At 36.7% G+C, this 13467-nt stretch overlaps 1 protein-coding gene across 1 annotated transcript; it reads left to right on the forward strand.

The window, feature by feature from the left end:
• Positions 1–218: 218 nt before the first annotated feature.
• On the forward strand, positions 219–13045 carry LOC148828313 (uncharacterized). Its single transcript, XM_088925215.1, has 10 exons — positions 219–1747; positions 3648–3801; positions 5476–5610; positions 6705–6815; positions 8983–9022; positions 9517–9617; positions 10288–10406; positions 10495–10763; positions 12202–12292; positions 13021–13045. The coding sequence occupies exons 1-10, from the start codon at positions 219–221 to the stop codon at positions 13043–13045; spliced, it is 2574 nt and encodes an 857-aa protein (XP_088781341.1).
• Positions 13046–13467: the final 422 nt, after the last annotated feature.

Here is a 13467-nt window from a genome sequence, read left to right on the forward strand (position 1 = left end):
CATTTAATATGAGTTGTATTAGATGCCAATCTGACAACATCCTAACATCACCAATTACTGTATCCCCACCATTAAAAACAAGTCCAATGGCTACAGTAACTACATGTATTAACCCATCAACAACTGTGATACGTATAATAACATGTGGAGCATTCCCAACAACATCATTATCAATTACTGCCCATTCTACAGTAACAAGTGCATCATCAAAAACATCAATGACAACTGCACAGTCTACAAAAACAAAAACTGCATCTCCAACATCATCCAGAACTAATTCACAGTCTACAGTAACAAGTACTACATTTCCAACATCATCATCAACTGCAAGTTCTACAATAACAAGTGCTGCATCTCCAACATCGTCAACAACTGCACAGTCTACAGTAACGAGTGCTGCATCTCCAACATCGTCAACAACTGCACAGTCTACAGTAACAAGTGCTGCATCTCCAACATCGTCAACAACTGCACAGTCTACAGTAACAAGTGCTGCATCTCTAGCATCCTCATCAACTGCACAGTCTACAGTAACAAGTGCTGCATCTCTAGCATCCTCATCAACTGGACAGTCTACAGTAACAAGTGCTGCATCTCTAGCATCCTCATCAACTGGACAGTCTACAGTAACAAGTGCTGCATCTCTAGCATCCTCATCAACTGTACAGTCTACAGTAACAAGTGCTGCATCTCTAGCATACTCATCAACTGTACAGTCTACAGTAACAAGTGCTGCATCTCTAGCATCCTCATCAACTGCACAGTCTACAGTAACAAGTGCTGCATCTCTAGCATCTTCATCAACTGCAAGGTCTACAGAAACAAGTACTGCATCTCCAACATCGTCAATAACTGCACAGTCCACAGCAGCACGTGCTGCATCTCAAACAACATCAACAGCTGTACAGTCTACAGTAACAAGTACTGCATCTCCAACATCATCAACAACTGCACAGTCCACAGCAGCACATACTGCATCTCAAACAACATCAACAGCTGTACAGTCTACAGTAGCAAGTACTGCATCTCCAACATCATCAACAACTGCAATGTCTACAGTAACAAGTACTGAATCTCCAACATCATCAACAACTGCAATGTCTACAGTAACAAGTACTGAATCTCCAACATCATCAACAACTGCAATGTCTACAGTAACAATTGCTGAATCTCTAGCATCTTCATCAACTGCAAGGTCTACAGAAACAAGTACTGCTTCTCCAACATCATCGACAACTGCACAGTCCACAGCAGCACGTGCTGCATCTCAAACAACATCAACAGCTGTACAGTCTACAGTAACAAGTACTGCATCTCCAACATCATCAACAACTGCACAGTCCACAGCAGCACATACTGCATCTCAAACAACATCAACAGCTGTACAGTCTACAGTAGCAAGTACTGCATCTCCAACATCATCAACAACTGCAATGTCTACAGTAACAAGTACTGAATCTCCAACATCATCAACAACTGCAATGTCTACAGTAACAAGTACTGAATCTCCAACATCATCAACAACTGCAATGTCTACAGTAACAATTGCTGAATCTCTAGCATCTTCATCAACTGCAAGGTCTACAGAAACAAGTACTGCTTCTCCAACATCATCGACAACTGCACAGTCCACAGCAGCACGTACTGCATCTCAAACATCATCAACAGCTGTACAGTCTACAGTAACAAGTACTGCATCCCCTCAGCTACCTTTCAAAAATGGTACCATAAAAGCTGAAGATGCTTCGTAAGTAACATGTATGTTTTTTATGTGCTTCCTATACAGAGTGGTGTAGCAGTCTTCCAGACACAGGACAATAAAAAACATGGCCAAAAAACTTTTTTAAAGTTTTTAAAAAACAAAGTTCAGAGAAGTTACTCTTCTGCTGTGAGCCTTTTGGGTAAAAAACAAAAATAAAAACCAAATATATCAAAATGAACAAATCTGGAGATCGTTGAGGTTGCTCAGGGTGGCATTGGGAGCAAGACAGGCCCATCACTTGGGAAAGAGTTTAAAAAGGGTGAAGAGCCACTGCAGTAAGTGATGGTAATTACCAAAGCTGCTGACAGAAGCCTTATCATCTCAAATGTTTATCAAGATTATAAATAAGCAATTTAGATTACTCCATATGAGCCAGCAGCCATGTCACCCTGCAATTTACAATTGGCAACCCTCTGAGGCTAAGCAGGTGTGAGCCTGGTCAGTACCTGGATGGGAGACTGCCTGGGAAAAACTAAGGTTGCTGCTGGAAGAGGTGTTAGTGAGGCCAGCAGGGGGTGCTCACTCTGTGGTCCATGTGGGTCCTAATGCCCTAGTATAGTGATGGGGACACTATACTGTAAACAAGCACTGTCCTTCGGATGAGATGTAAAACTGAGGTCCTGACTCTCTGTGGTCATTAAAAATCCCAGGGTGTTTCTTGAAAAGAGTAGGGGTGTAACCCCTGTGTCCTGGCCAAATTTCCCATGCCTCCTAATAATCCCCCTCTATGAATTGGCTACATTACTTTGTTCTCCTCCCCCCCTGACGGCAGGCAAAGCAACGCGCTGGTTGGAGTATTCTCGGTTGCATTTAATGGCAACGTCAGCTCAAAGATTTGGTTCAAACCACCAAATGGAGACGGGCGTGCTGACAAGTGGACCCTGCTGATGTGGGATTAACGCTAGGATGAGAGAGAGATTACTCCATATGAAGTTCATTAGAAAGATGTTTTTCCCAGACATGTATACAACTTGGCTTCAAATATGACTTCATTTTTCAGCATGTGTATTGTGAAACTATCAACAGTTTTAATCGATTTAAATTTTAAATAAATGTATCATGTCCATATTATTGTAGCCTATTCTTCTAAGGTTAAAAAGGTTTTATCCTTGGCCTATTTCATATGTTATATGCTCCACTTCATAGTATAAACTTCAGAATAATATGAAAAGAAGGTGGGTGGATTTTTCAAAACTACAACTGTGGTTTGTGTTGTACAGTAATCCCAGAATATGGAGAATTGATAGGGGTTCTATCAGAGGCAATCTTTGTGCAGTATTCTAGAACATTGTCAGAAATTGGTCTGGATTCAGCCAAAACTACAAATGACCTATCTTGTTTTTTGTAATAGAATAATGTGCAGTGTTTTTCTTTTCTTCTTCTTTTTTTAATTTGTATTCTATTTAAATGTGTCCATAAAACAATTCCCTCAGGGGACAATACAAATCTTATCTTATCTATCAGCTGTAGACTGTGAACCCTTTTTCAGTTTTTTTTGGCTGTTGATGGGGTAGCTTTGTGGTGTAGTCTTTGGAAATATTTATCACATTAGCCCTTCAAAAAACTGAACAGTTTTTATGCTGAAAATCCTACTTGACATTGAAATGGAAGTTCAATTGTACACAAAGTTGTTTTCAAAATCCTTTAAACAGAGCTTAATGAAATAAGCTGAAATATTTGTAAAGCAGTTTAAAGTAGTTTGTACTTAAATTTCATGGCATTAGATTTCTTATGAATCTGTTCTAGAACTGATCATATGTGGGTGTCCTAATGTTTTAGGTTCTGTAAAGCAATTAACTTTATTAAATTAAGAAAATGTGTTTCCTAGCATGCTTTGACACAACTTAAGGTATCAAATACTAATTAAAATCATACTTTGTCACAGAATGTTCATGAGAAATCTCTCAACAGTAGCTGATAAGATGACAGAGGGTCAGGTTGTCATATACAGCTCAGAGAATGTCAAAGGGATTGTGGTAAAACTCAGGAAATCAGAATCAAAAACTATTGCTTTGGGGATAACGTCAAAGGAAGTAATGGTGAGTATTCATTTGTTGACCAATATAATCTAGTGTACAGAGATACATCATGCTATATATGTCATCATTGGTTTACTGGGTCTCACCGGCTCTTTTGAGGGTGAAATCTCTGAGAAAGATTAATATTTAAAATTGTTACTTAATTTAAAATGTTTGATTGCTCCTCAGTAATACAAACCACATCATATGTAAAGTCCTGCAAGAAATGGTTTTATCTGTACAATAAGTTACAGTGTTCGGTTAAGTGAGCATGACAAACTAAGTATTATTCACTTTTCATGTTCACGCACCTGAAAATCCAAATTTGGACTTCGATGTTGCAATATCATCACGTATGCATCATATTTCAGTTCACGATTTGGAATGTCATTCATGTTCACTTAGCACTTTTTAACCAAGCAACTGAATTAACACAAGAAGGACTTTGTGATAATCTTACATGCAGTTACAAGCTAATTTAATATCAGCCTATTAACTTATATACTGTATGCTATACATTTTATGTATATAATTATTTGTAGTCCAACTATGCCAATTCAATTACATTTATTGTACAGTTTATTTATAATAAATAGAAACAACCAGTTTCTTGTATTAAGAAATTACTTATTGAGCAACTTCAAATATCTTTATCAAATATCAATTAAGGCATTTTTTATTATTACATATGAGTAGCAGCAATGTAGATTTTCAATCCTTAAATAAAACTTATTTCCATACATTATAACAGCAGATATTTTCTATAAACATATAGGGAATAAACATGGAGGGAGAAAAGACTGTATTTAACTACAGTAAAACACTTTGCAGTGCTCTGTTACTTAGGCCAGCTTCACATGCAGTCATACTCAGCTTCATAAATTGGCAAAACATTAGTCACCATAACATTTGTTTAGCCCCTCTCCTCTCTGCTCCCCTGTCCCACGCACAAACAAAAAGACGAGTAGACATACAAATAGAGGAGTCACGTATGCCGAGGGAAAGGGTAGGGAAAAAGACCCTGTGCGGCGTCAGAGACAGAAAACTGAATTCCTAAAGTGAACGTAATCCAAATCGGGAGGCGAGAGCGAGTCGGAGATCAGAAACGGTGGGTCAGAAATCCAGGGGGTCACAAGAACAAACGAGAAGTCGGAGTAAGTCGCTACTTAGATACGTTGCTCACGCTGAGGAAACCTCAATAGTGAGCGAGGACAAGTTGCAGAGTGGAAGTTCAAATAGACAAGGTGAGTGAAGTTAATTAGTGAGTGATCGGGTGCTAGTGGGAATGCAACGGTGTCTGCGTGCGGTTTGTAACATTATCCCAGAATTTCTAAAACTGTGTACTTCACATACAGGAAATATAAGAATTCAAGCAACCATAAAGTGTGAAGAAACAATTCTAATGTCAGTACTTAAAACATACCAAAATCCAACCCAACAGCATGAAGGAAAGTTGCTCTGAGATACGTTTATTATGCTGTGCAAGTGTTGCCTTCATTGCTTTGGCCAAGTATTTGTAGAGGTAAATGCTGGAGGTTCCACAAAGTGAAGATAATAATATGGAAGATTCTTGTTTTTGAAGGAGTAGTTTTCCAAAGTTTATTATTTCAGTCCTTCCATCATAGTATATAAGATCAGCCTAATCCTAATTCACTTTTTTAAAATTCTTAAAATTCTTTTTTTGTGTGTCCTCAGGTGATTAATGACAGCACAGCCAACTACGAATTCATGGCATTAGTGCACATTTCAGAAGAAGCTTTAGACAAAGCAAGAAGTGAAACCAACAGGAGTGCATTTGTTAGTGTTTTTCAATTTCATGGACTTTCAAAGGTAAAGAAATACATTTCAGAATGGTCATGTAACCACAACCTTGAACAAAATATAAATGTGATCTCATTCTATTCATGCGATTTGTTGTAAAAATACAGAACTGCATAAATGGAGCAGAAATACATCGATAGTTGAAGTCTTTCCGTTATGTATCCCTCTTGCACCTCCCCCGCCACCCCCACTTCCTCATCTGCACCCTTGCAAACTCTCTAGCTCAATCCTTCAAATAGTGAGGGAGTTTAAACAGCCTTATACTCACAGATAGGCTGCCATTCCCTCAGTTATGCAAGTCAAGCCAAATACTTTATACATGTTTGCTCCCTCTGTCACATTCATTAGGATCTAACTAAACTACTTGACTACTTACTGGGTTAAATCAACATTATGTATCAATGACCTTCATGAAAAGATCACTTTATTAGCCATATACAATTTCTTGCATTAGGAATTTGTCTTTTCACATACCCCTGCTGCTCTCCTTGAGACACACAGACAGGGAGAGAAGCTTGGGGTCAGAGCGCAGGGTCAGCCATTTATACAGCACCCCTGGAGCAGCTGGGGTTAAGGGCCTTGCTCAGGGGCCCAACGGATTACAGTAGGAATCCCCTGCTGGCCATGGTATTTGAACCAACAATCTTCCAGCCATAGGTACAGATCCTTAGCCACAGTGCCACCACTCTGCCCCTAATAGTCTACATTTATTGAACTCTCATTCATTCTTGCAACCCACAGTTAAATTGCATACTGTCTATCAAGAACAGATATATAGATTAAATTATATACAGGGTCACCTGAGATAAAATAATTTCGGAAAGACCCTGACATAAGAGTTACATTGTTTCTTAAACATTTTTCAATTAGAATTTATTTTAATTCAGAATTAAAATAAATTCTAATTGAATTTTTGGCACAGCATCTTTTAACTTCTGATTCATTTCCACAATTGTGCTAGGGATTGAATGTTTACCCTGTGCTAGAATGACTCGCTGTGACCCTGTAAAGATAAACCAGTTCCTGAAAATGTATTGAGAAATTTAACTATTTTATGAAGCCAGTATACTCTTAACCTTTGTTTTGTATGTTTGTGTGTTAAGGATGAAAACAACAGTCAGGTTTTTGCCGATGAGGTCATTGCCATTGAAATGGGAGCTAGAATTTCAAATCTCACAGACCGCATAACAATATCTTTCACAAATTTCTTGAAGGTAAGTTACAAAGGCTAAGGTTTGCTAAAATGGGTTTGAAAGCTGTTCTTCAACTAGCACAGACTGAAAACTGCTTATGACTTCAGGAAAGCACACTGTATAGGAATGTGGCAAAACTTTAGGAAATGTGGGATGGAATAGGATTGATAGGAAATCTGTAGAGCATGGTAGGCAGTTGTTTGAAGATACTCATCTTGGAGCACAGAACAAATTCATCCCAAGAGTTAGCGAATCAAAAACCAAATAGTTCAACAAATCAATTAGGAAAAATATATGGCTGGAAATGAGTGGCTCAGATAGTTTAATAACTTAAGAAAAACATACAGAGACAGAAAGCACTTTATAAAGTGATTTAGAACAAATTGCAAGCATAAGTAAAAAAATGTTTAAAAAGCTGAGAGCAACATTAAAAAATGCAATGGAGGCTTAAATAAAAGTTTTTAATAAAAGCAATAGCAAAGGCACAGTAAAGAAGGAAGTACTGAAACTGAGAGCTGAGAACTTAGGATAAACATATTTCCAAGTCCTAATGATATTCTACCTTAAAGGAGGCAGGAGATGTTATTCATAGGCCATGTACAAAACTCTACTGAAAGTGAACAGTTATGAGGGGATCTGATCCACGTATTCAAAATTCTAAAACAAAAACACAAAGTCAGCTCAGCAGTGTTCTTCAGGATTAATATTGAACCATGAACCAGAGGAAACAAGTAGAAACTATGGGGACGTGCACTAACAGCTGAACAGTAGGCACTTCTTTACACAAAGGGTTGTGGAAATATGGAGTAGATTACCCAGCTATGTTATCAAATCGGCAAGATGAGTTGCTTAGCTACAAAGACTAAAGTGCTCTTTAAAGAGTAGTTTTCAAATTCCAGGTGACTGGCATTCAAGGAAATACATTATGTATACTTGGAGTAAGAACTGGTAAATGGATAAGAAACAGAGAGTCCAGGTAAAGGGTGAATGCTCAAATATGGATGATTTAATTAGAGGAGTATGACACGAATCTGTACTAGGAACACTGTTCTTCTGAATTTGTATCCATCAGATCAAGATTTTAGTCAACTAGTCAAGTTTGAAGGTGGCACCAAAACAGTACAGTTAATAGTCAGTATAGCACCTACAATGGAAATTCCAAAAATATTTAGATATAATTCAAGAATGGGAAAATATCAGTGACATTTAATGTAGAGAAGTGCTGAGTCTTACGTAAAGTTGAAAAAACAAAACAGAAATATGAAGTGGGAAAAACTGCATTTAAAGAAGCAATTAATTAAAAACAAGTAGTTTATTTTGAAGCATCACTTATCTTCTAGACAAATGAGGGGAAGCAATATAAAGGCAAAACAAATTAAGGATATATATATATTTAAAAGTATGTCATGTACATAAAGGCATGTTGTGCTAAAACCGTACAAAGTACAAGCGAGGCCTAATTTAGAATATTGTGTAAAATTGTGGTCACTCTGATACAATAATTATTGCAATAATATTTTGCTCCTCTGAACAGGATAAAAAAACACCATATTTTTAGTCTCAAACAGACAAGACTATGAGGCAACCTGATTCAAGCATTTTAAATCCGCAAAGATTTTCTTTCACAAAACACCTGAAAGAGTTCCTTTGATCAATTAACTACTAAACCCCAAAACAAGTAAAAAGGGCTAAATGGCCTCCTTTCATTTTCAAACTTTGTTGTTACACATATAATAATTACATTGACCATAATCTACAGATATAATAACTGAAGAATTTATAAGCCATTTAAATCATTGTAAGAATTATGTTTTCATTTAAGATGATTTTTAAAAACATTTTAAACAAATTCTACAATATGAACCAACTAACTAAGTGTAGGCCCAAATATCAGGGATTTACAATAGTACATTACAAAGGAGTGTTGTAGGACCACATCATATGCCTGTTGCATTTTTATATACTATAAGAGTTACATATTGGGCATCATGTTAGGTTACAGGAATTATAGGAATGAAAAATCTACAGCATATAATTGAAACTGCATCAGTGTGCAAGCCAGAAAGGAACAAGGAGAGTTTAATTCCGTGCTGAAAAGTGTTACTAAGAAAAAAACAACATTTCAGTGTTTTTCAGTGGTGTGTCTTCGTGTTATAAAGAATTGTAATTATTATTTTTTTAATTGCAGGGTAGTGCTACTCCATCTTGCAATTCATGGAATGGCGAAGGTACTGTACAGATTTTTGCACTTTAAATTGTTACTGTTTCTGCATTCTAATGAAGTGTGCCATGTTTCCTGTTTTAGCATATTTGTTGAATAAAACAGGGGCAAATTTTAAGTAGCCAAACTTTCAAAAGCAACACTGTGTGGTGCATAGTAAAGTATAGTAATAACATGAACACAGAATAAAAATGGAAATCAAAATCAGAAACTATTCAATTCACAAAGACCCAGATTATATCAAAATCTAAACACACCACCACCACAAAACTTTAAGCAAGGGAACACTGGCTCAGTGCAAAAAGCCTGTGGCCACAAAAATCTGCCTCTTACTCTTTTCCTTTTTCACAACTGACAGGTCACTTGAAATTCACTTGGAAGATATTGAGGGCCTGAACCATGATATGCTAAGAATTTTCTCATTGACATATTCATATATTTTTAGCAAACCTTTCCAGTCTCTGGTGGATACAAACTGGACCCTTTTACACTTTCCCACAGGTACAAGACTTCAGTGGATCACAGATGGCTGTAACACTGAAAATAATCAAAGTACTTTACATTGCAACTGTGAACACCTCACCTTTTTTGCTGTACTCATGGTAGGAACACAGTTGTCACTACGTATGTAGTGCCCGACTGTTATTGTATTTTACATTATAAATTCACAAATTCCACATATTCGATTAAATTTGCACCCCACTTTCCAATTAATATTTTCAGAAATAAAAATTAAACATATCATATTATTATAAAAGATGTAAGACAATGTCATAAATATATGCTTATTACCTTTAATGTGGATACCACAACTAGGAAGGTTATATTCAATTCAAAATAATAATTACAAAATCTTTTCTGCATTATTGATGTACTTTGTCGGCTTTATTTTGGTATTTGATGACCGGATAACTCTGACAGCTATTTTCATTGTCTTTAATGTACTGTATCATCTTTTTCATGGTAGATGCATCTCATCAGAAGTGTTTTTCCACCTCATTTTCATTTTACACACCAACAAAGCCTGGATCCAACGCCATGTCAAATGATTTGTTTTTTCCCTCTTTATGCTTCTTAAAGCAGCATGACAGGGCAGCTGTTTCAGTTTTCCTTTACAGATATATTATTGGTAGAATTTCTGGTGCCTGAAATTCTAAATTGCCTAAATATTATTATTTTATATAATAGTATACTACTTTTTTAAAATCATGCTCCTTCCGCTAATGGATCTATCCTTTATTAAACTTCTGTTGTCCATTTATAATTTCCTAGACCTCCGAGAGAACTATCAGTAGTTCAGATTTGAAAACCTTGACATATATTTCCAACATTGGCTGTGGCATCTCACTCTTCTTCTTGAGTGTGGGGCTGTTCATGCACTTTATGTTAAGGTAAGTATTCTTTTAAATGTATTTTTCTGATAAGAAGACCATTAATCACTGTTCTGTTTGAATAAAAAAAAAATGTTTCTGTGTACAGGAGAGCCAAAGCCAACAAAGCAACCAGGATCCTCATCAATCTCTTCTTGGCCCTGTTCCTCTTGAATCTCACCTTTCTTATGAATGAGTGGCTGTCCTCCAAAGGAAATGCAATAGTCTGTGCAATCATTGCAGGAGCAATGCACTACTCCATGCTCTGCTCCTTTACCTGGTTTGCCATTGAAGCCTTCCATTTGTATCTGCAGCTGATTAAGGTCTTCAACATTGACATCAAGCACTATGTGTTAAAAATTACACTTATTGGCTGGGGTAAGTTTAATGCCTCATTTGGTGACACGACAGTTACATGGTACTACAGTATGTATGGATCACTGTGTTCATGAGTAGCACAGCTACTTGGATGAAAGAAGAGTTTTCAATTTGGAACTGAAGACCAAGCTTTGTTTTAGCACTTCCTTTAACTGGGTCATGAAAGACAAGAAAGTAAAGATGGCCAAAAGGCTTGAACTCACTTCTTAGTTCTAGTGCTTAATTGAACTATGCTAAAGCAGCACCTGTTGATTTAACAATAAGATACATAAATGTTTCAGCTTTTTTAAGTGTCCTCCAAGTGAATTTCAAGTTCAAGCAAGTAAACTCCCGAACAAAATGTATACATTATGTAAATAATCTTCAAGAGGTGCTTATTTTCTAAGTGACAAGAGCAAAGGACTTAAAAATATGTTTAAAACAAAAGTTCGGGAAAAGTCAAACCCTGTTCTTGCCCACTTCTGATCTCCTGTGTATAAATATCACAACTCTAGAGCACCCCTCCCTCCACGCCATCATCTCCCATGCAGGAGCTTCCTGGCACATCCCTCAAAACACGGCCGAGCTCTAACAGCCAGACTGTTGTTCCCCACCCAGTCGACAACCAACAAAGAAACGAATAGAAACCTCTGTTCCATCTCTATAAGGGTGTGGGCTTAACTTCTACAACGAACTAAAATAAATGGTGCTGTGCAGAGACATCAGTATAACATTTTTTTCACTTCTTTGCTGACACCTTATCAGTGTCGGAACTGGGACAATGGCATTCACTGCAATAATGAAACCTCTCTCAGAGCAGAAGTGATAGATACAAAAAGCATTATCCTGATGTAGCAGAATCGTGCTAGATGGGTGTTTCATTAGAGAGCCGTGTTTGCATGGTTAGAGATCCTTTGAAACTGTGACCCAAAACTTTATTTTGCACGAGGATTTAAAAAAAAAACATGCAACCGACAGGGAACTATTAATATTTCAATTGTTTTGCATGCTTGACGTTTTACCTTTAAGTACTTCATGTTATTGCGCTAGCATTGTTTAATGAAATTAATAGAAGTAAGAATTCAGAAAAAGCTTCGCAGTGTTTACCCTTTACAAATTTGTATTTTGTTTGCATAGAGGAATTGCACATGTAATGGGCAACTGCAATTTATGTGCCCATTCATGTTTTTATTATGTTCTTGAGTCAGTGAGTTACTAAAAGCCAACATTTTCAATAACTTCCTAGGATGATCATTTTAAGGTGGTGTTTGGTTAATGATAATTAATTATAGCCTGGAGGGTCCCAATACAGTTATTCTTATTCTGTCAAGAGTTGATCAATAAGCAACTGTTCTGAGGGAGTGGTATTTTTCATTTCTACTTGTGGATAAGATCCCTTGATCAACTAGGCAGCAACAACCATAAGAGCCTGTGACATTTATGTTCTTATGTACTTTAGCAATGCCAGGATTAGTCATCATTCTCCTTGAAGGTCTGGGAAAATATGGTAAATATGACATACAGAGCGATGGTAATAAGACTGCCTCAATGTAAGTACACCATCATAATATAATTTATTCACTTTTGCTTGGGAATGGATTTATTTTTGATGCTGTTGCTGTTCATCAGCTCATTTGTTTCATATTTTATGTACTATACATTTCCCTCTGTATTTGTGGTGCACATGTCCAAGGATGTGCTCTTGGGAAATTGGCCCTAGGTTGTGAGTGTGTGCATATTTATGTCTGCCTTGCGATTGACTGGTGTCTCATCCAGGGTGTACCCTTCCTTATGCTCGTTGCTTGCCAAGAGAGGCTGTCTCCCCCGCAACCCTGAACTGAAAGAAGCGATTACAAATGACAGATGGATGTCTCAGTATGCTAATCACAAGATTCAATACTTTAGTGCCATAACTAATTGCAAGGAATTTGTTTTTTACTACCTCTTAAAAGCTCATTTATCTGGGGTAACAGAAAAATAATATCACCAAATCTATAGGATAGGCTTTCCCAAAGATGGGCTCTAGCACTGAGCCGATTTTTTTTTCTCGTTGAGACGAACTTTGCTAAACATTTTAGGAAATACACCAACTTCCAGTAGAAAAAGGCATACAAGTATGAAATAAAATCAGACGAAAAAACAAACTTGTCTAATAAAAAAAGACATTTTAAATTATGGTAGCTTTTTGCTGGCTACTGTGTTCAAATGACAAATCATGATAATCTTTTTTCATACTTATGTGTATTTGTTCTTTATTGTGCACTCTGCTTATCTATAGATCTAACATAAGCATGTGGAATTAGATCAATTTAAACAGATCAGTATCATTCACCCAAAAAATGAATTTTGGAAATGTTTCATGAATATTCATAAAATTGCATAGCAATGCACTTGAAATGGAAGGTCAACAAATGTTAAAAGCAGGACTTTCTTAACTCAAAACACTATGTAAACTGGAACAAAGCTTTTGCAAGTTTAAAAACATACTTTCCATTTTTTCTAGGTGTTGGATCACAGATTCCAATGTACATTTCGTAATCAACATTGGTTACTATGCACTAGTGTTTCTCTTCAATATAATAATTTTCATTATTGTAGTGAAGAGAATAATCTACCTCAAAAGGACCAGCATTGGTGGACCAAATGAATATAGATTAATAAAGACTGTATACACTGTAATGGGCCTGTGCTGTTTGCTTGGAATAACCTGGGGCATTGCATTCTT

This window comes from Atractosteus spatula, chromosome 9 (assembly GCF_055471065.1).
Source record: "Atractosteus spatula isolate fAtrSpa1 chromosome 9, fAtrSpa1.hap1, whole genome shotgun sequence".
In the NCBI taxonomy this organism is placed as follows: Eukaryota; Metazoa; Chordata; class Actinopteri; order Semionotiformes; family Lepisosteidae; genus Atractosteus; species Atractosteus spatula.